The sequence below is a fragment of the Pleurotus ostreatus genome, assembly GCF_014466165.1.
Source record: "Pleurotus ostreatus strain PC9 chromosome Unknown scaffold_3, whole genome shotgun sequence".
Lineage (NCBI taxonomy): Eukaryota > Fungi > Basidiomycota > Agaricomycetes > Agaricales > Pleurotaceae > Pleurotus > Pleurotus ostreatus.
The window spans coordinates 1,893,446-1,914,391 of NW_023503158.1; the positions used below are offsets into that span (position 1 = coordinate 1,893,446).

At 50.3% G+C, this 20,946-nt stretch overlaps 11 protein-coding genes across 11 annotated transcripts; 6 read left to right on the plus strand and 5 right to left on the minus strand.

The window, feature by feature from the left end:
* Positions 1-90: 90 nt before the first annotated feature.
* PC9H_005167 (uncharacterized protein) lies at positions 91-2,439 on the minus strand (the record flags this gene model as incomplete). Its single annotated transcript, XM_036774742.1, has 8 exons — positions 91-204; positions 262-353; positions 410-521; positions 576-938; positions 988-1,138; positions 1,197-1,753; positions 1,808-1,872; positions 1,926-2,439. 8 exons carry the CDS (start codon positions 2,437-2,439, stop codon positions 91-93), a joined length of 1,968 nt encoding a protein of 655 aa, XP_036633244.1.
* Positions 2,440-2,629: 190 nt separating this feature from the next.
* Positions 2,630-4,410, plus strand: PC9H_005168 (uncharacterized protein; the record flags this gene model as incomplete). The annotated part of the gene is made up of 6 exons (XM_036774743.1): positions 2,630-2,700; positions 2,767-2,796; positions 2,869-3,039; positions 3,088-3,708; positions 3,755-3,893; positions 3,955-4,410. The coding sequence occupies 6 exons, from the start codon at positions 2,630-2,632 to the stop codon at positions 4,408-4,410; spliced, it is 1,488 nt and encodes a 495-aa protein (XP_036633245.1).
* Positions 4,411-4,893: 483 nt separating this feature from the next.
* On the minus strand, positions 4,894-6,982 carry LAP1 (Leucine aminopeptidase 1; the record flags this gene model as incomplete). Its single annotated transcript, XM_036774744.1, has 18 exons — positions 4,894-4,990; positions 5,048-5,093; positions 5,151-5,194; positions 5,249-5,335; positions 5,396-5,445; positions 5,499-5,522; positions 5,575-5,652; positions 5,705-5,808; positions 5,863-5,871; positions 5,923-5,954; positions 6,009-6,076; positions 6,127-6,210; positions 6,273-6,317; positions 6,374-6,387; positions 6,438-6,548; positions 6,603-6,655; positions 6,711-6,748; positions 6,800-6,982. 18 exons carry the CDS (start codon positions 6,980-6,982, stop codon positions 4,894-4,896), a joined length of 1,167 nt encoding a protein of 388 aa, XP_036633246.1.
* A 119-nt stretch (positions 6,983-7,101) lies between these two features.
* On the plus strand, positions 7,102-7,603 carry PC9H_005170 (uncharacterized protein; the record flags this gene model as incomplete). Its single annotated transcript, XM_036774745.1, has 2 exons — positions 7,102-7,137; positions 7,196-7,603. The coding sequence occupies 2 exons, from the start codon at positions 7,102-7,104 to the stop codon at positions 7,601-7,603; spliced, it is 444 nt and encodes a 147-aa protein (XP_036633247.1).
* Positions 7,604-8,615: 1,012 nt separating this feature from the next.
* PC9H_005171 (uncharacterized protein) lies at positions 8,616-9,425 on the plus strand (the record flags this gene model as incomplete). Its single annotated transcript, XM_036774746.1, has 6 exons — positions 8,616-8,711; positions 8,764-8,892; positions 8,943-8,990; positions 9,043-9,117; positions 9,180-9,299; positions 9,351-9,425. 6 exons carry the CDS (start codon positions 8,616-8,618, stop codon positions 9,423-9,425), a joined length of 543 nt encoding a protein of 180 aa, XP_036633248.1.
* Positions 9,426-9,820: 395 nt separating this feature from the next.
* PC9H_005172 (uncharacterized protein) lies at positions 9,821-11,027 on the minus strand (the record flags this gene model as incomplete). Its single annotated transcript, XM_036774747.1, has 5 exons — positions 9,821-10,164; positions 10,317-10,441; positions 10,496-10,572; positions 10,632-10,808; positions 10,863-11,027. 5 exons carry the CDS (start codon positions 11,025-11,027, stop codon positions 9,821-9,823), a joined length of 888 nt encoding a protein of 295 aa, XP_036633249.1.
* A 307-nt stretch (positions 11,028-11,334) lies between these two features.
* Positions 11,335-12,691, minus strand: PC9H_005173 (uncharacterized protein; the record flags this gene model as incomplete). The annotated part of the gene is made up of 5 exons (XM_036774748.1): positions 11,335-11,544; positions 11,598-11,714; positions 11,770-11,944; positions 11,999-12,145; positions 12,198-12,691. The coding sequence occupies 5 exons, from the start codon at positions 12,689-12,691 to the stop codon at positions 11,335-11,337; spliced, it is 1,143 nt and encodes a 380-aa protein (XP_036633250.1).
* A 554-nt stretch (positions 12,692-13,245) lies between these two features.
* Positions 13,246-14,476, plus strand: PC9H_005174 (uncharacterized protein; the record flags this gene model as incomplete). Its single annotated transcript, XM_036774749.1, has 4 exons — positions 13,246-13,332; positions 13,384-13,460; positions 13,517-13,856; positions 13,913-14,476. The coding sequence occupies 4 exons, from the start codon at positions 13,246-13,248 to the stop codon at positions 14,474-14,476; spliced, it is 1,068 nt and encodes a 355-aa protein (XP_036633251.1).
* A 291-nt stretch (positions 14,477-14,767) lies between these two features.
* PC9H_005175 (uncharacterized protein) lies at positions 14,768-15,994 on the plus strand (the record flags this gene model as incomplete). Its single annotated transcript, XM_036774750.1, has 4 exons — positions 14,768-15,197; positions 15,257-15,474; positions 15,530-15,799; positions 15,857-15,994. The coding sequence occupies 4 exons, from the start codon at positions 14,768-14,770 to the stop codon at positions 15,992-15,994; spliced, it is 1,056 nt and encodes a 351-aa protein (XP_036633252.1).
* Positions 15,995-16,458: 464 nt separating this feature from the next.
* PC9H_005176 (uncharacterized protein) lies at positions 16,459-17,304 on the minus strand (the record flags this gene model as incomplete). The annotated part of the gene is made up of 3 exons (XM_036774751.1): positions 16,459-16,893; positions 16,944-17,012; positions 17,068-17,304. The coding sequence occupies 3 exons, from the start codon at positions 17,302-17,304 to the stop codon at positions 16,459-16,461; spliced, it is 741 nt and encodes a 246-aa protein (XP_036633253.1).
* Positions 17,305-19,033: 1,729 nt separating this feature from the next.
* On the plus strand, positions 19,034-20,904 carry PC9H_005177 (uncharacterized protein; the record flags this gene model as incomplete). Its single annotated transcript, XM_036774752.1, has 9 exons — positions 19,034-19,084; positions 19,134-19,207; positions 19,268-19,337; positions 19,403-19,484; positions 19,544-20,234; positions 20,296-20,384; positions 20,492-20,551; positions 20,606-20,723; positions 20,790-20,904. The coding sequence occupies 9 exons, from the start codon at positions 19,034-19,036 to the stop codon at positions 20,902-20,904; spliced, it is 1,350 nt and encodes a 449-aa protein (XP_036633254.1).
* Between the last annotated feature and the right edge of the window lie 42 nt (positions 20,905-20,946).

The following is a 20,946-nucleotide window of genomic DNA, read 5'->3' on the forward strand; positions in this document are numbered from 1 at the left end:
CGTTGTTTTCCGTCTGCTGTGGCGCCCGATCCCTCGTGTAGCGGTATGTGCATGCATCAATAACTTTAAGTATAAAATTCAAATCTAATGCTACAGTTCCATGGAGTATCTGAGGACGCTGATGTTTTGGTCCTTTGATAGCGCGACAATGCGGGAAAATGCGAAGGAAGTTTGTATCACCTTCTGACCTTCCAGACAGAGTACCTTTGAAAGGTAGAGTTTGAGTTAAACTACATACTAATTGCCAGAGATAAGGCGCACTTCGGCTGGTAGGTTCTTGAGGGCTCTCAAATCCCATAAACGCACTCGGCCGTCGAAACTGCCGCATGCAAAGAGTTGCCCAGACGTGTCACCTGAGTAATACAGTTTCTTGAGGCGCAGTAGTCAAATGAAATGAGGACTACCGGACCTTTGATGAATCGACCATGCTTTTCAACCGCGGGGTAGCCAAATCGCTGCACCGGATGCTCCGGCACCATGCGATGATCACGAACCTCGAACTGCAGCTCACGATGCCCAATCTACTGCGAATCAGTTATTCCGCAATAGAAGTTCGGACCGTGCTGTTACCTTACCTCAAGCAAGGTACAGAACGGCGAGTCTGTTGTATGAACATGGTATATGGGGTTCGAGACTTTCATCGTCCTGATAGTTTTCTCTGAAGAAAAATCATAGCATTGAACAGAACAGTCCGCGCTGGCAGATATCAGTTTGGGGCCAGTATCGTCGACAGGGAGTAGTGATGTGATTAGTGATCTATGTTTGACAGCGAGGGTGTGAGGCTGAGCGGATTTGAGGTCGCTGTCGACGTTCCAGAGATGGATTATTCGATCGTGGCCTCCACTGACGAATGCATACTCTTGGGGCAAGGCGGCGACCGTTCCGACACCAGATTTACGCCCTTGTTCCCAAGGACGATTAAGAGGCACGGAGAAAGGCTACGGCGCGAGTGTAGTTCTGAAGGGGCGAGCGGAGCAAAGGACTTACCTTATCATTGTCAAACAACGCTACTAGACTTAATTGCGGAGATTGACCAGAATGGGCCAACACGATACAATCTGCATCATAAGTGGCCAAGAGGCATGCATCATCTATAGTTCCCGATAATGGCTCCGGGCTGACGGCGAGTTGTGTTTGCCTGCACAGGGGTGTTGATCAATTCAACGGAAAGTAGAACAAATGAGGTAAGGCTTTACCTGAATGAGGGAATTATATCAAGGAGATCGATGGACCCATGTGTTGATATGTTGTATCCACTCCCTCCAGCTTTGTCTAGGAGTATTCTACGGGCTTTCTCGTGAGGTTGTGCCATGATTTGAGCGTATATTTCGACGTCTAACCCATACACAGCAGGCTGAAGCACGGGCGATTCTTCTTCTACATCAATTATAGAAGCAATCTCGACCGTTTCCTCTTCGTTTTCGTGCTTTATCTCCACCGATTCCGATGGTGCTGGTGATTGGAATTCGGAGAGGGAAATTACAGAGTGTGCGTCATGATCGAAAGCTGGAAACGATGAGGTGGTGGAGACGGGCGGCAACGAAGTGCCAGGTGAAGTGGGAATAAGAGGCTTAATCCTTAAAATGCCGGACCGAAACTTGGAGGAATAGTTGGGAAGCAATGATGTCGATGACACGATAGGCGGGGAGCCGCTCCGGAATGCACTTGGGAGTGAATCATTTGCGAGCGTTTCGAAGTTGACATGCGAACGCTGCGATGAAACTAACCCTGCTTGGAAGCCAAGTGGTGGAAGCTATTATAGACTACATCAACGTCGCTACCCACTCGTATACGCAAGTACACCTACATTTGCTAAACTGAGCGAGGACATGGGATTGTCCGGCAATGTGCTCTTGTCTAATCTCTGAGCGTCTGCACATATGACATCCATTGAGCTTTAGTTTCTGGTGAAAGGTGGGACGTACCGGGTTCACCACCCGGAGTAGATGCGAGACTGCGGCATGAGAAAGTGGCCTGTAAACCTCTCACTGTATGCATGTAGACTATCGCATCTCGCTCTCGCCGAATTATTGCAATCTGGGCATCTACCCATTTGCGTCTCCTATCACGACACCCAGGGACACCTGGCACGCAGTCAATGGGCAGATCTAACAGCACGTCGAACCGAGTTGGTCTGTCCCTGTACTGGTGGGTGGAATGATTGAGTTTCCGGCGTTTCGCAATGTGGTCCTGATCTTGGATAATACTTGCGCTTCGGAGATTGGGACCTGTGTCAGACGACATAGGGTACAGAGAAGCACCTCTGTTATCGACTGGGGTCGGCCAATCCGAGCTTGCACGTAGGCGTTGTTCGTTCCGCGACTCATGATCATCATCTGCCCGACGGAACACACGACTGGACGCAGCCTGTACCACGGGTGCCACAGCTGGGCCACCCTTATGCACGTGTCGGATTTCGTTGGGCTGAATGCCTTCCATCGCCGGCAACTGACATGGTGGTGGTTTGCGGTCAAGAAGAGATATTCTGAAATTTGGTACAATTTGTTGAACCTAGTCCATATCGCTTTTGTTTGCATTTGTTGTGCAACTCAGTGTCGCGTAACATCCATGATCGAGTCGGAGAACGGACGCGTCCCACGTCGCGTCGTTCTGTTCTCTCAAGTCGAACATGCCCAAAGATGTTCATCGTCGCATATGTTCGACATCGTACAACCCACGTTCGATGTCCACTTCCTCAGGGTACGCGCACGGTGACAATGTCGCAGGACCTGGCACGCTTTCTCACCTTACTAGTTCTACTACTAGTTCAATTACGGCTGGCAGCCGCCACGAGCGGTGAGTCGGAGGCGACTTTGGGGACGAGGCTTCTTCATATATTACTCAACCAAGATCCCCAACACTTGATAGGCATCTACGCAAGTCAGAACTTGAAGATGTATTGTATCCGTATACGGTTGAAAAGGATCTTCTACTTTCATCCTACAGCAGTGATTCAATTGTGGTCTTGAAATATCTACCATGCGCAGACTATGACGCCGTCTCTAAACTGCTGATTTTGAGTGGATTTCGGTCCTCTGTGTAAGTTTGATCGCCTACACCGAACACCTGCTGAGCATGATATTATAGCAAGGTTATCCGCCTTTGCCCAGCGAAAAGAATGGCGCTCATTGAGTTCAGCCAACGACGCATGGCCGAATCTGCTGTTAAAACTTTTAACGGCATGCCTATCGGCTCTTTTATCTTACAGGCAGAATTACGAAACGGCGACTTCGCAGGTGAACCCCCAAAGCCTGAGATAGATGCTGTTGACCTCGTGAAACATACGTTATACGGCTCACTAAATACAGCTGTATACGAAGATAGCAGCAGCGAAGACGAGGAATCGCGCTCGTCCTCCCCTGAGCGGCCGCTGGCGGTACAAGAATATCAGTCGTCCATCGAAATCCTCGCAGCGCTCGACGATCCATCGGTCGTTAATAGTGAAATGAATTCGCCTCTAAGATTCGATCTGAACTTGAGGTCATCCCGGCCCAAGATCACTTCAACGACAGGGGGGAAGGTTCCTTTCATCAGGCGGCATGGTCCCATGCCACTGGCAGAAGACATACAGCATCCATCAACTGTCGTAGATATCCCTACGGCAGCCCATAGCCGAGCAAGAAGGCTACTCGTTTCGAAGAGTGTATATGTGCCTTTGACTACAATATCGATGCGTGCAGACGCTCAGTTTATCAACCATACAAAACGGTGAGGAGCAACCATTAATTTGAGTTCCTATTATTAACAAGCTTAGGTGCCGAATATCTGCATACTCGCTCCCTTTCGAAGGCTCTTACCGACATGTCGAAGATGCGTGCATCATAGGCGACACCGTCGTCATCGGCTATCGAGACAGCCCTTCCCAAATTTCCTTGATTGACCACTTTGAGCCGGTATTTCTACTTCTTATTATAAATACCTCCGCTACAGCATCTCATTCATTTACTGGAGCAGGAGCGGCAACCTGCGCTTAAGGGCATCAATGCAAAACCACACCGCCAGAAGGGCTCTCATGTGGGTGTCAGCTGTCTCTGTGGTATGCCAAATGCTCGGTTCCTCTCAGGTGGCTATGACCATGCCATTAATCTATGGACAACCAAGCGCACAAGTCACGGTGAACTGACTGCATCCGTTCAGCACTTATCCACGCTCTCAGCCACCCCAAATTCTTTGGGGTACAGGGAGTGCGATGGCGTGCTTCTCGCTGGCTTCGGCCAATGGGTAGCGGCTGTGAATCTAGAAAGACCCACAGCAAAGCCACAGATGGCTAAGCTTTCTAATGTTATCCACCAAATTCATCAACATCCGTCGGACCCTAATTTAACTATCTTCGAGGCAAGTGGAATGGAGACATGCCGTAGATTTTCTCACTGTGTGCCAATAGGTGAACCATCTCGACGAGCAAGTTAATATATTCGACCACCGGAGTGGTGGATTTAGCCGGATGCCAGATGTGCATTTCGGCCGCAGGGTGGCCCCCAACGCAAAGGTCGATTCGAGGTATACTCGCGGAGATCTTGGTGACACCTACCATTTCATCCGTGGTTATACCGATGGTATTGTCCAAGTATGGGATACTAGGAACCCAAAGGTAAGAGTGGTGTTTTCTTGTCGGCGTTCCTAGATCGAGCATAACTGAGGGTACATCTTTGAAGCACCCGTCACGCAAATTTTTAAATTCCGAGAAGCAAAGCGTGGTACACGCCTGTTTTCTTCGGTCAAACATGCTGGCTTTCGGGGGACATTCGGTTTCATTCTTAGATTAGAGGGTTTGGCATTTCACGGAACGAACGATCAGCAATGTCATGGATTGCAAAATTGTCCGGTTTCTTGCACATTGGAGTATTAGAGTACGAACATGAATAATGCACAGCTATGTAGATGGAGAATGAGTTAGTTCCAACCACCCAATTCGATTGCGAACGCAACAGCAAGCTTTGAGAACTCCAACATGTGCGAGAAGCTAAACTCGTCGGAGATGTCGATGCGACTAGAGCAAAAATGTTCAGTGGATTACCGAGAATCGAGTAAATAGGAGTGTACGAACTCGTTGGCAGAGTGAATGTGTTTGTTGGAGTTCTCGAAGGAGCTCTCTGATTCCGAAGACCACGGTTAATTGATCCAAAAGTATGAGTCGCAAGTTGGCTTACCTATGGTGAAAATGCTGGGGTACCCGGCCTTCGACCATGAGGCGCTAGAGAGGAGGACGATCAACATGAGGCCGGCAGGAACAACCAGTGGCCCTTACTGATCGCTGCATGCATAACCACATTTCGTTTCCACGAAAGGGATATCCAGGTACTTCTCCACAAGTTGCTTGTTGAACGCGGTGAGACTTGAAGAATGGAAGGGTTCAGTGATCAATTCAATCTTACTGGCAAAATAAATCTTTCACCTTGGGTCAACGAAGTCACTAATTACTCCCACTTCCTCACGGGTGCCTCTCTAGAGATAATTTTAGGTTCTGAAATGGAAGATATAGATAACGAAAGCTCTACCTTCACCCATGCTGTCATATCAAACTAAACGATCACTTTAACATGAGATGGTGACACAAATGTCAACTATACATACCTGACTCATTGCGAGCACATTAACCGACCGAGCAGCGTAATCTTTCGCCACTGCTTGCGAACCAAGCAAACCACCTTCCTAGAAGCTTGTCAAGAAACATCCCAAAATGAGGCACAGGGCGAAGACATACTTCGGCAGAGTACCAGTGGAACTCAACGCTGCGAGTTGGATGGAAGTCGGCGGCAATCAAAGCACGGTACGCTTCAAGGATAGTCACACTCCCCGAGCCGTCATCTAGGATACACACAGGGTCAGAGATCGGATATTAATGAAATGCGAATCAAGCACCATCCGCTCCTAGAGGCTAGTCAGCGGCGATAAAATTACGACGCGACAAACTGGGCTTACCAGGAGCTGGCAAAAAGGGCCACATGTTCGTACTGGAACTTCCAAATCAACCTCGTTTCAGTAGGGCCAAAACGGCCTGATCGCACCTGTCTTGATGTGCTCCGATAACAACGACGCTATCGTCAACTGTCGAAGAACCATTGATCCTGACGATCTAGAGTTTGTGGTTCCAGTTCAATCCATACAAATCCAGGAATTACGCACAATGGAATTCTGTCCCCAGGAGTGTGGAAATTCGGAAACGTTGATCAATTTGCGCAATGACTTGGATGACCAGTCTGCTGTTATCTACAAACAGGCGGACATTATTGCAGAGATAACGAAATTGGAACACGGCGCGTGGGTGTTACCTTCGATATCTGGGCCAAAAGCCATTGCTGGCTCTGCCTGCCCGTCTATATGAAAGAATCAGTTGACCAACACGTTGCCGTGGACCAAGGCATTTACGTACGTCACTGCGATAGTCTGAGTTGAAATGAGAAAGGGACGAATTAGGTCGTGAAGAGAAGACATACATCTGGTTCGAAAGCTGGTGAACTTCTCAAGATTACTCTTGGGGCCTTCGGTAGAGAGGGTCTTCAAGACCGATTCGACCTTCTTGGTGGCGTTGGGGGAGGGAAAAGAAGCTATGAAATGCACATGTAATTCGGCTCGTGAGAGAAGCCATATGTAGGACGTACACTTGAGTAATGGCCTCGCAACAATGGAATGTCCCAGTTCTTGCGCGTCCGTGCTGCATATACATTAGGATTCAACGCAAACCAGCACCAAGCAGGTTAAGTAGTCACATGTCAAAGAAATTGACATTCTTGGCCTTGAGCTGGATCTGTGAGGAGCGTAAGAAGAGAGTAAGGTAGGAGAGGCCTCCGGGGCACACCTTGTCCAATTCCGAGATCCATTGTGGCGCTTGACCCTCAAGCTGTACCAGACGTTGTTCCGACAAATCAAGGTCAAAGCCAGTCACCGACGAGCCAAGTGGCATTTGCGAGTCGTGTGGGCCTGCAGGAACAGCGGACACGGCCAGCGCGAGACAGACGGAATGCAGCAAGAGTTTGACCATGATGGTGATGGTTGAGGTTCAAGAGTACGCGTCCAGGCGGGCACGACCCTAATTTGGCTTCACTTGTTGGCGCAACCACGTGCGGCGCTTAGCACACACCTTTCCAGTTAACCGCCACAATGTCCAAAGCCGCCGCCGCAAGGGCGCAGGTCGTTGTAAGTAACGTTTCTGAGCCATGAACCGGCGACCAGTTCTTGAATAAGATTCCCTCAGCGTATTCTCATCGGTGCAGGAAAAGCTGCGCCCACCCCACCAGTTGGACCCGCTCTTGGTGCTCGTGGTGTAAAATCCATGGATTTCTGCAAAGAGTTCAATGCTCGGACGGCCCATATCGAACCTGGGGTACCAACGCCGACGCTCATCACAGTACAACCCGACAGGACGTTTACGTTTGTCACCAAAACTCCCCCCGCCTCATATTTCATTAAAAAGGCTGCTGGTATCGACAAGGGCCCCGGTCGACCAGGACACGAGATCACTGGTACAATAAGCTTGAAGCACGTGTATGAAATTGCGAAGATCAAGTCTACAGACGAGCATGTGAAGCATCTGAGTCTTGAGGCTATTGCAAGGACAATTGTCGGTAGTGCAAGGAGTTTGGGGGTGCAAGTAGTCCCTTGATTTGGCCTGCAGGTGTGTCCAATGTGCAAACACCTCTAGTCCTATAATTGTCTGATTAATTTCCGCCTAGATTACCAAAGTCGCCTTTGTGTAGTTCCTATATACCATCTGAATACATGTCGTTGGAACAATCGGGTTCCATGAACCATCACCTTATTCCCTCCTCGAAAGAAGCGTTAGAGTTTTACTCAGAAAGTTTGGGTTCAGTCAAAAGGTGCTTCGGCTAGTTCGTTCTCATCGCTGGTCTTGCCGCCTCTGAGCGGGTCCGACCATTCCCCAGAATCGACATGCCTATTTTAGGAATATGTTTTCCTAACCAACGACCATGCATGTCCATGGGCAGCCGAAACTGAATCATTGCAACTTCGAACGACAGATTCCTGAATCTACCTTATCGTCTGCACCCTTGCACCGGATACAGTAAGCCCGACACGATGTAGGCATGGAGTTCCGAATCCCGGTGTGGGGATACACGTTCACGGCTTGCACTGATGAGATATGGGCCAGTGGACTGTTTCGAAGCTGCCTATAGTGGAAGCTTCTGGACAGTGGTAGGTCGTTTGTCTCCATTAAAAGGTGGCTGACAGCCCTTCGGGCTTCTCATGAACATATTTGTATCCGATAGTTCGACTTTTCCTCACAAAGCGTCATTAATCGGCACTCGGAGGTCACCGATTGGATTGCAAACCAATGAAAAGTGATTCTTGACCAGCAACTCATGGCCATTTTTTTCTTTGATCTTGTTGGCCTCGATTGACTGGACTGGAGATGCGCCGCTCCACTGATGGGCAGACGCTCAGGCCGGCTTGTAAACCCTTACTTCCAGGCCAACACGTTCCAACATGTTTATCGTCCACGTTCCCGATCGATTCATATTTACCATCTGGCATGCAAGAATATTCAGACGCGATTGCGGCACTGGTTGGGGGTATAAAGTCGCGGTTGGCGATTTGTCAAATTACTATCATACTCACCTCGACATCCTCCCCGACTCTCCAACCCTTCCGCCACTATGTCAAACGCGTCTAACGACATCCTCTCATGGACCAACCAGGACCCTCGTGAAAGTGTCCTCTTCAATTCCTGGGGTGTCCTATATCGCTTCTCCGTCAGTATCCCTCGGGCACATACGAACCTAGGACTCACCTCGGTGTTCACAGACAAGCGTCGGTGCCAACGGCCAGAGCGTCACAACCTTGTATCGTGCTATCCGCCCCAACAAAGAGGACCGTGTGGCTAAGTTTGAGTGGGCCACCAATGGTGCTCTAGGCCGAGTAATCATTGGCAAAGTACGTACAATCACCGTCTTCTTCATGCAAGAATTTACGCCGCGTTTTAGACACAACTATCCATGGCCGACCTCGTGCGCCCAGATCGTAACGTTTATGTAGGTCCGACATCGTGTCGTCCGCGTTCCATGAGCCTCATGCAACATACAGGGTGCAAGAGTCTTCAACGGTCCCGACGGTTTGCAATACCGATGGCGGCCAAGCAGTAACGGCAACGACGTAGTGGTACGTCGATTCTTTAATTTTAAAATCAATGAAGCGTCCCTGATAGATATTGCCAATTGCAGCTTCAGGATCAGAATAACAACGTTATTGCTTTCTTCCGACCGATACGACAGACCCGATATCAAATCGGGGATGTCTATGGCGAGCTTCATTTCGTTCGAACCGCTGGTGCTGGTACGGTAGTGAGTAGCGCTTCTTCACAGTGTACGGAATTGCTGTTGAATCGCGTGTAGATGCACCCTCCCATCATGGACACGGTCACGGTGACTGCCATGCTCTATCGCTTCTGTGCCGCCTGGAATCTGTAATTATTCATCTTCAATTCCACGTTTTCTAAAAGTGCCATAGTCATTAATTTTCAGCCCTTGTATAACATATGTACTCAACGCAATCGATAAAAGTCGTGCCACCAAGATTCATCGATTATTCACGGTCAGATTTCGTCGCTGAGTGTCTTCTCGTCCGACTGGGACTGGCATGACATGTCGTAAGATCCGAAAAGATGTTTGACCGATAATCGCCACCATGTACAGGATAGCCGGGAAGTAACATCGCTCGCAAGGGGAGGCGTTTAGACAACACATTTTTCCTGAGTTCACGTGGAGCTGAAAACAGCCGTTCTGAGTTGCAAACTTGGCCCACGATGCAATCATACAGGTACAGTCGGGAAAGTCATTGGTCACCCGACACGTCCTCATTGCAGTTACAATTTCACCTTCGACGCAGCCGCCATCACATCTGATGACACAACATCGAGAATTTCATCCACGGTACGGACGACCCATTCAGTTCCTTCATCACTAGCCAACCATAAGTCTTCCCTGTTCAGGCCGTCCACGTTGCGAGCCTTCAGGAGGCCGAAGACATGGCTGGTCAGTTGAGGACCCACTCCACCCTCGGCGCGAAGACATGCAACGCCGACAACAGAACCTTGTGCTCGGCTGAGATTTCCTTGGTCGGGGTCGTCGACGTCACTCGTATCTTTGTACGCCTTGGTCTTGCCGGGGAAGGGAGCCAAGATCGAGCCATAGCTCTGGATGATGAACGCTACACGCAGCAAAAAGCGAAGATACCATCAGTCATCGTGTTCGTGTTATTTGTAAAACAAGTTAGACGCAAACGAAACTCAAGATCTTGAGATCGATCCCATGTGTTGATGGGTACCATTGTGGCTGGTAGGTGGTGGAGACAACACTCACAAATGAAGTCCGGATGATAGGATCCTAGTTTCGCATGGAGTTTATCGGCGTGAGGTGCATAGATGTTGTCCCACAGGGCCTTACCCCGTCTAACTGTCGCGTCAACATTCTCGGGCGTAGCCGTCCTGTTTCACAAAATCATTAGCTACATTATTCCTTCTCAACCGCACAGGGCTCACCTTATTGACTGTGTCCGCAGCGAATTCCTTACGTCGTCGTCCAGGGCCTCAGACAGGGCGGAGAGGGTAAGGATGACCTGATGTTCGGAAATATCAACACCATACATGCGAAGTACTGCCATAAGCGAGTTCTTACTCGCGGTACTCCAACAAAAATAACGCTTTTCAACGCTGACTCTCGCATTAAAGCGGCCTTGTTAACAGCTTCTCTGATATCCCCTCGAGTGCTTGGGTTGTTGGGGTCACTTCTAGTAATGAAGCGATAGAGGTGCCCTACTGCCGAGGGTTGATTAGCAGTAAGTAGTGAGCATGTCTATGGAAGAGAGGTCAGCTGTGCTGAGCGAATTCTCATGCCCAGATAACTCGCCGTCAGGACAAGCCAACCCGTCTCTGCATTTCGCGATGCAGCGTCGCGCATTGTCCTTTTGAATAGTTCATGGAGGCGAGGCAGCGACTGGCTCGGCGGAGTTCCAGGATTCCGCAACGCCAATAATTGCTTGAGCGTCGATGGGAGGTGCTTCACGACAGACATGGGAGTCAAGAGACAAACTGGGGCTTAATTTCGCGAGGAACGTAGATCGTGGTGACATAATCGTATCCAAATGGTGATTTGTATGTCAGAAACAATTGCTATAGTACGATACGCTACTAGCACGCCTGGGTGGTAAATGTAAACCAGCAACGACACCCGAAAACATTAAACATTCCAACAAGACTGACGGGTGCCTGCACAAATGTGAACTTTCTAAAGCAAATGGGAAGATTGGTATGATAGAGGGGTATAACCCATGAGAGTGCGTGATATAGAATGAAGATGAGATTGCGGAAAGCCTCTACAATTAGGCCTTGATGTACTTCCTGCCCAATGCGTTGGGCTTCCCGTCAGCGCCCATCAGTTGGTTGTCGGGGTTCACGTTGAACATGTCATGCATGGCACCGAAGGCGAAGTATGCCTTTACCCATGGAGTATTATCGAAGAAACCGGTCACAGTGTCCATGAATTCATTAACTTGAGCTTTCGAGCACTGGCCGCCACTACCACCAAAGTTCTGAGGGATGAGAGTTAGATATGCAAGTAAGAGGACATAATCATCATAATCACTTGGCATGCAAATTCAGTAACCCAGACGTCCTTGCCGAAGAGGTTGTGGATGTCGGTGACGTGCTGGATAAGAGCCTGGGCGGAAGTACCGTAGAAATGGGTAGCGATGGCATCAATCTAGTAGCAAGGGTTAGCCCTGGAGCGCGTAGCCTACCAATAGCAGATAACTCACTCGGCAGTCACGGCAGCAACCCATAAAGTCCTTCATCCATTGAGTACCACTGGGGGCGTTCGTGCAGGCGGGGGAGATGAGTTGATAGCCTTGGTCCTTCAACGGGTTGAGGTTCTCCCACCACAAGGAGCAGCCACGCGAGGGAGACATGTTAGCCTGACCACCCTGATCAGGTCTTTAAGAAGTTATTGGTTACCATACAGACACGGTGACAAAATGTGAGACTCACTCGTTGAAGCCCATCGCGATGTTAGCATAACCGGGCTTGACGAGCTTCTTGAAGTCGGAGAGCTGCTTCTCGCCCCAGAGCATGGGAGCGGGAGCAAAGCCAAGGGATTTGGCTTTGGCAGGGATCCAAGGACTCCAAGTGTAGATGCTACAGCGGAATGAGAAAAACACGAGCACGGCATGTAAAACCGATAACTCACAACTTAGTGCTTCCAGTGTGCCAGTTGGCGAGATCGATGTCCTCGCCGTTGGGCCAGGCGAGGCCAACCTTTCCACTGCCACTGCCGGAGTTATTGGAGCCTCCGTTGTTATTATTGTTATCAGCAGGCTTGGGCGTCACTGAGGGCTTGGGTGCGGCGGGGGTGCTTGAAGCCGCGCCCTTGTCACTTTGAGGCTTGGGATCGGCAGGCTTGGTCGTGCCGCTGCCTCCGCTACCTCCATTGTTGCCAGAACTGCCATTGTCGCCAGTTGCAGGCGCTGGTGTGGGGACAGATGGAGTCTTCGTCGTAGGACGGGGCTTACAACGCCTGTTAACGGAACGCTTGCGCTTCGCGACCGCACCATGAGCATGGGGGACTTGTCGAACAAGGTGATGTGAATCGACCGAAAGAGCGGTGACTGAAGCGGGGCCGAAAGAAGAGGCTAAAATCGCTAAAGTTGATATCGCGAGAAGGTTCAAAATCTTGGAGGCCATTGTGTGGAATCCTGCCTGCTGCAAATCGTAAACGAGGGGGGGTGGTTCAGAAAACGAAGGGAGGCAAAAGAATGGAATTGCCGAAAAGGCTCGTTGGGGAGGGTGATGAGGGCAGGAGGAAAAGACTGTTGAAGTTTCTTCGCTCCAACCTTGGGGTTTTATCACGCGGCGTGCCTTAGGTAATCCGGCGCACAGGCCAGGCACACGCTAAACTTGGCACACATCAAAAACGATCAAATGAGAAAAATGAAGCAGCGCTTCTCATTTTTGTGCGGCGCCTTGGGTGTAAAATACGTGTCACCGCAGGCCACAAGCAAATTTCCTGGCAGAACAACAGCTGAAGTTACGAGAACTGAGACAGCGCCGGGTACCATAGCGACTCATCAAAAGATGGTGTTTGCGTGTGTTTAGATCAGAAGCGAATGGTACAAATATGCAGTGTCTTCGCAAAACCTCTTCTTCTTCAACCTTCAAGTTTGACAAAAAGAAACCGGTTCATCAAGCCCAGTTCGCGTTCATCCACTACAAAACCACCAGCCCGCCCATCGTCCACCATGTCTGATGCCCCAGCCGCCAATGTTCCAGTAAACGGCGCGCCTCCCGTTGCGCAAGAGAAGATCGAAGAAGCACCAGGCTTCAAGGTTTGCTTTATCTATATGCGATGCCGACGGATTCTAATTTCATCGTGCCAGGTCTTTGTAGGAAATCTTGCGTATGTTACTACGGATGAAGGGCTGAAGGCTTTCTTTGCGCCTGTTCAGAGTGAAATGTGAGCGAGTGCATAGCCTTTTCGCGTAGAATTACTGATGGACATAATAAAACTAGCCTGTCTGCTCACGTTATCCTTCGGGGTCACCGTTCAGCAGGATACGGTTTCGTAGCTCTGTCCAGTGCGGAGGCAGTGCAAAAGGCCGCCGAGCTTCTCAACAAGACAGAGCTCGACGGTCGCGAAGTAGTTGTCGAGGTTGCAAAACCTTCCGACGAAAAGGACAAAGAGAGGAAGGAGAAGAAGGCCAAGAGACGTCCCGGCAGGCGTGGCGCGAAAGCCGTTCCCGGTGAGGTCACTGAGGCAGAAGCGAACGGCGAAGCTACCAAGACCGACGCACCCACAACAGAGGGTGAGACGGAGAGTGTCGCGAAGCCCAAGAAGAAGAAGAAGTCCGCTGTATGCACTTCCATTGATTTCTTTGATGTATAATGCACTTATCGACACGCATATAGCGCAAGCCTAAGTTCCCTAAGGCTGAGGGCGATGTCTCGGAAGCCCCTGCGCCGGACGCTGAGGGGGCCGCCCAAGCAGCACCGAAGAAGGCGGGACGTGTCCGCAAGCCTCGCGTGTCGCGTCCTGAAGGTGAAGACCCAGCTGGTGAACCCTCCAAGACCATGCTTTTCGTAGCCAACCTCGGCTTCAGTGTCGATGATGCTGGCCTCACCGCTTTGTTCAGCGAAGCCGGCATCCACGTTGTCACCGCTCGCATCGTCCGCCGCCGCTACGGAAAGCCCAGAAAAAGCAAGGGCTACGGCTTCGTTGATGTCGGCAGCGAGGAAGAGCAGCAGAAGGCAATCCAGGCCCTTGATGGTAAAGAAGTCACCGGTCGGGCTATCGCTGTCAAGGTCGCCGTCAACACACCACATTCGGAGAGTGAAGGTGAGGGCAAGGACGAGGCTAATCCCGACGCTCCCGTCGCCGCTGCCGTCCCAGCTGAAGCCCCCGTTGCCCCTGAACCAGCCGTCGCTCCTGCTGCTGAGACCCTTGCCCCCGCCGCTGCTGTCGTCGCCGCTTAAACGTTTGTTTCATAACGCCCCAGTATGACATGCCATAAATCACGACTCCTTCACTTTGTTTACGTCCTATCATGCTTTATGTCGTGTTCATCCTGTTATCGTTAACTTCGACCCGTTTCATGCTACTCGATGCGTTCCATAGTTAGGTCTGGTGCCGTTGATAGTGTCACCTTGTATATTGTGTCGCTCGTCCCGAATGCGATGCTATTTACTTTTATCCTCATTACCCCTGTGTGAGTTAGATCGTGTCGGAGACGGCGGTATGGAATCTCTGATCTTCCAATACTCAGCATGAGCGATGAGGAAGATGACTATCTCTCAGACAAGTTCTTAGCTGCAGCTGCACCAACTTCGTCTGCTCCGAAGACATACTCGAGTCTTCGAAAGCAGTCGCAGCTTCGCTCACAGCTGAAGAATGAACAAGGTCGAACGAAAAGCCGACGCCAGCGCGAGCTCGAATCCAGAGAGCAGGGTCTCAGCCAGAGTCTGTTCGAACGGGCGAAGGATGAACAGGAAGCTGGTGTCAGCTCGGGCAACAAGGCCCTCTCGATTATGATGAAGATGGGATTCAAACCCGGGCAGGCTCTCGGTCAAACTGATGATCATGATACGGGCAAGAGTCCCCATACTCCAGGCGAGGGCGAGGAAACCACGGCGGACGACGTCGCTCCCAGTGTTCCAAAACACAAGGTTGAACCATTGCCGATAAATGAATGGCAAGGTGCCGTCTGACCTATTCGTCTACGCTATATACTGATTTCGCCGCCAAATTCCATCCAGGCAAGAAGGGCATTGGGCTTGTAACGTTGAAGCGGCCGCGTTCGCCCACATCGTCTCAGGACCGTGTCAGCAAGATGGCCAAGATGGCCGAGGAAAGTAACCGACACAAGGATTTCCGCGAGCGGGCAAAGCAGCAGTACAATGAGAAACGCGCCGAAGGCAGATTAGGCCCTGCCCAACGTACTTGCATCACGCTCGATGAAAAGAAGGGGGTTTCGGTGAGACTGTATCGTATATGTTTCTTTCGGAGGTGTTCTAACGCTCCGTTCCTAGTTCAACGTACTCTGGCTAAATCCAAACGACCCCTCGTCCTTTCCAGAAGGCCTATTGGAGGCCCTAACTCTGCATACCACCTACGATCCCAGGGTTATATCGCGCGGGAACGACACTTCCATTGAAAGCATATTGCGACAGCAGATGCGCGCGGATTCTTTAAGTGCCGTCACTGAAGATAACGCAGACGCGCGCAGAAAGGACGTAGCCCCGGAGAGGAAGTACTCTAGAGACATTCTAGAAGAGGCAGCCCAATATCTGCGTCTCCAGGTACGACTATAAACTTTACGGTTGTGCGCCGACGCGCAGGCTCAGCGACTATTTCAGGCTCACGACCGGCTTCAATTGGTATTGAGCTATTTGCGGGAACAATACTGTTACTGCTTTTGGTGCGGGACGCAGTATCCGGACGAGGAGGAGATGGAAGAATTGTGTCCTGGAGTTGATGAGGAGCTCCACGACTAACATATGGTGGATGCCATACCATTGTCCGGTCAACTCAGTGCGTGTATTTGATGTGTATTATTATCTAGACAATACAGCGGCTACAACTCATCATCAGAGAATATATTGCTTCCATGTGAAAGTGCAGTAGTATGCGCTACCGTCGTGTCTCCTCGGTGGTGATGATTTGATGGTCTTAATAGTAACTGGATGGCGTCGCTAACAGGAGAGATTGCACTGATACTGGTCGCAAAGCTTGTGTAGCTGACAGCATGGTATCGAGCACGAGTATGCGACGGCGACAGGGATAGCAAGCAAAAGAGCGGCGTTGTCAATTGATATGCTAGAAACGAAACAACAAATGCGATGAGTACAGTTGTCCGTAGTCAACTACTAAAGTCCAAAATGCGCACAGAAACCCTATGGGATACAAGATATATGTCTTAATATATTAAGGATTAAATATAAATTTCAGTGTCCTTGAGTCACTCAACGTGATCAATTTGTCGCCGGCGAATGCGGTGACTGAGCCTGACTGGCAGTGGTGAAGTGGAAAGCCTTGTACCCGTGGGGCGGCCCATGCGTCCATACGAGCCTTTGCTTTTACCCGATATGAAGGCTGGAGGGTCCAGCTCCGCGAACGAGTTCGACTCGGGGGTAATGGGAAACTCGTCTGAGCTTCCCGAAAGAGGAGGGAGCGGCGGAAGGGTTGGCAACGAGAGTGGTGTCAAGCAAGGGGGCAGGTCTTCTCGGGGGAAGGAAGTTGAAGTCGGGGAAGTGCCCGGAGTCTTGCGACGTACATAGCTAGAAATGGGGGTGTTGGCGGAGAGGTCGTTCGTCGACTCGCAGACGTTGATGGTTAATTGGTGGCTGCGTTTCCTGAATTGGGAGGTGTTCATGCGGGGCGACGAAGAAGTGGACTGAGGGGTTGTTAGATAATGCAGACGGCGTTTGTGACTAAATAACATACTGTAGATGACGTATCGGAAGCAGAGGAGGAAGAAGAGACGGAGCTGACACTCCCACGGCGAGCGGACAGCTGGCGGGGCTAATGAGATATGGAACCTGGGGAAGACAAGTCGTCGTAAACGTACCAGCTTCGGGGAATATGGAGTATATCTAGCGGACCGGCTGCGCGAAGAAGCTATGTCTTTGAGGCTCGCAGATGAGCTAGATCTGGGTATAGGGGGAGATGCATCACGGCTAATAGAAAGTGGCGGCGAAGCTCGGGGGGATGTAGAGGGGGACAATCTAGTGTCTCTGGCTGAAGTCGGTTGGTCAAGACCCAGAGAAGCCATAAGTTCAACAAAGGAAGGGAGAGTGGTGGCCATTTCAGAGAATGGTGTAGTTGGCTGGATAAGGGAGTCGACAACTGGCTTGCAACCTTGGAAAGAGAGCTTCGACAGAAATGCGAGAGATATAAAGGCTGTGGGTGCCCTAGAAACAGCCCACGGTCATGTTGTCAAGAAATGGATCCTCATATCGATGCAGATTCCAAACAGTCCGCTCCGTGGTCGCAGTATCCAGAACAGAGGGGATCAAAGGCGGTCGGCAAGGTGATGAGTTCAAGTTTGCACGCATCAACCTGATCTACAACAGGGGCGCTCTTGGTTACTTGAGATGACACCACCTCCAAAACAAATGCATTTAGGCCATGGGATTGTTTTACTTGCCAACGACCTCGCCTCCACTTGAATCACTTTCGAAAAGTAATCGCAAGGAAACGGCCATTGTGTTTTGCTTCAGAATGGGTAGTCCCGCTAACGGGTTCCAAGCGAAACGACGGCCACGCACAGCCAACCTATGAATAAATGGAGCTGCATCAGATTCATCACTACGATACTGGATCAAAAGACTCAAGCAACATACTGTCACTATTGAGAGATATCGGACGTCGGTGTCAGGTGGGCGGAGGACCACCGGCTCTGCTTGCGATGGCAGAATGGCACGACATGAGAGTCTACACGCATCGCCTTCGCTTGTAGCTGAGCCCAAAGCTCACCGCGAGGAAATTCTACAGCGTTGCTATCATGCTCATCATTTCCTCAGTGGATGAGTGTTCGAGGCTACCGGTCCCGATTATCAGGACCGAATTGGGCGTCTAATTCCTTTAACAAGCGCCCATGCTTTGCAACACGCGCAAATATCAAATCTACTGCAGGTTTCCAGGTTCTTCATCTACGCTCGCGAGGCGTATCACACGACAGCGACAGCAACATGAATCAGGCTAGCAACACCCAAGGGAATACCGGCACAACAGCGTACAATCCACCTTCGCGTCAGGAAGCCATGGGCTACATTTGCGCAGGTATACCTGTGTTTCTCAATCATCGAACTTGAATGGCTACTCAATTGGTATCCACATAGACTGTGGCGCAAAAAACGAGATCAGAGCACGGGAGCCCATCCGTTGCAGAGAATGTGGTCACCGCATAATGTACAAGAAGCGCACAACCCGCAGTACGTCTAAAACTTTTTGTCGCGTTTAAAATTTCGCCGGTCTGATCCTATTGGTCTCGCAGTGGTGCAGTTTGAGGCCAGATGAATGTACAGGGTATTGAATTATGCGGTTGCGAGCGTTCGCGAGTAGGCACACTACTTACGGAGGTGCAGTAACCAAGTGTTGTACTTCAGGATGTCATTGGCCATAAATATAGGTCCGTCTGGCCACCTTTTTCCATTGTCCTTGTTCCTCGGGCGTAACAGACCAGTAACGGCCAGTCAATCCTCTAGTCGACCATATCTCTGTCAAGAGATTTGCTTGTCGTTGGGTCGCGGAAGCATAGCAAAATTACAGGCACCTGGCGAGAGCATAGCCCACAATGACAAGTTCCTTGATCTTGAACTAATGATGATGACTTTGCCAATCTATCGGTATTGATGTAAAATATGTCAGCGCCCTCTATGCAAAGCTTTTGCCTTATTCTCGAAATCCATTTGGAGGATTTGAAAGCATGATTGACGGTTGTTTGATTCGGAGGTTCACGGCATTCGTGAAAGCCGGAGACTGCGTTGACTTGATCGTAATACAACACCTCTCATCCAAGCAATATCCTTCAAATGTCCGAAAGGAAGAATCCGAGAGACCGTAGCGTGTCAGGCGATATCGAGGTAACACCGAATTGTCAGAAATTACGCCCAAACTAACCCATGCCTGCAGGACTCAGACTTTGAATCCCATGAAGGCGACGGGGGAGGTAATCTTGGCAAACCAGGCCGAAAGAAAAATCCAAAGTGCGTGATTGTCCATGCTGCCTTTGACCAATCGCACTTACATCATACGCGTCCTGGTAGCTCACAGGCGGCGCGTCGCGACCAGAATAGGATAGCGCAACGGGAGTTCCGCCAGAGGAAGCAGCAAAGGGTACACCTCGAGACACTCATGGAAATCGATTGTGTGAGCTGAATGTTGGCTGCGGAATCGTATAGATACGTGATCTCGAGGCTCGCGTTGAGATACTTTCGGGTGGGCACGATGAAGCTCTGGCCGAGATGCGGAATATGCTCAAGGGTGCGTCAAAAGATAGTACACTTCTCGCTACATCGGCACTAATGTTCACCCTATTTCAGATTTAATGACTGAGAACCATACTCTGCGCGGCCTTGTACGAAGTCTTGCTGGCTTCATAGGTGAGGGAGCGGGGGGTCTCCTACCCAAGCTGGGATGGGAATTAGCCGACTTCAACAACTTCATAAATCGCTCTGAAACCGATACTGCGTTCGAAAGCTTTCAACGGCGGAAGAAGCAAGCGAACTCTCAGACAAGTACACCTAGCGCCTCCGCCCCGCTGAATGGTCAAGGACAAAAGAGGGCTGCGGAGGACGAAGCAGAGTCGAGTCGGGGAAAGAAAGCAAAGGGGATGAACGGGCATGGGGAGGCCGAGCAGAAGCAGGATGGCTATTCAATGCTTGCTCCCGATTCCATCTACCCCGCTTCCCGTACTCCTGCTCAAGGCAACAATGCAATGTTCTCGGATCTCATGCGCATTGGTTCCCCTATGTTCGCACAACCCTCTCCTCCGTCAAATGTCGCAAGTCACTATAACGGACCTATAGCCTCGCATGTCAACAATTATCAGAATTCATTCCTCCCTACAAATATCGCGATGACCATGCCCTCTCCTGTCAACACGATGCCATTCCCATCACAAAGCACTACTTCGACAGATTCTCAGCAGAGGCTTCCACCATCAACTCTCACTTCGTTAGACCAAGAGGAAGACGATGATCCCCAAAAAGTTGAGGCATATAAGCTCATACGGTGCGCCGAGGTTTATCTATTTGGGCGTTCGTCCGGGGCTTACTTACCCATGCTGGGTCAGATATCACTTGGATAACTATAAACGGAATTCGGCATATTGTCTTCCTGCGTCACTGAGGCCTACCCTGGTCCAAAGGTACTTCTATCCCAGTCAGTCTATCTTGCCATTGCTTACTCACAGCGACTCACAGAACGGTTCCTCATGGTCAATTTGCCATTCTTGCCATGCTGTTGATCTTACTCATCTTGATTCGTAGAAAGCGTCATTGACACGATCATCCACCCGGATCTGAGGGATAGGATGATATTACTGAGAAGTAAGTTTCCAGCGTGATAAGCAGTGGACTTTGCTAAGCATGCTCTCCCTACAGGCAAGTTCGACCTAGTTGATTGCCTCCACTCGTTTAAAGACGAGGTAACCTTGCACGGCGACGATGTCCTCGCACACGTTAATTGGGAACTGAGCGAGAAGTGGTTACGACAATACGGGTTCGTAGTCGTTGTCATGCGCAACCTCCAGCGTTTCCTTACCATCTCTCTTTCACATTCTTCTAGATTTCTCGTTGAGCAAACTCTCTTAAACGGAATAAATAAATGGCGACGCGAGCGTGGCGAACCAGATATCCACCTCGCCGATATCGCGCCTCCGGAATCAGCGTCGGCTTCGTAGATAACGGATAAGGGTTGTAGCGCGACTGAGAACAGTTAATAT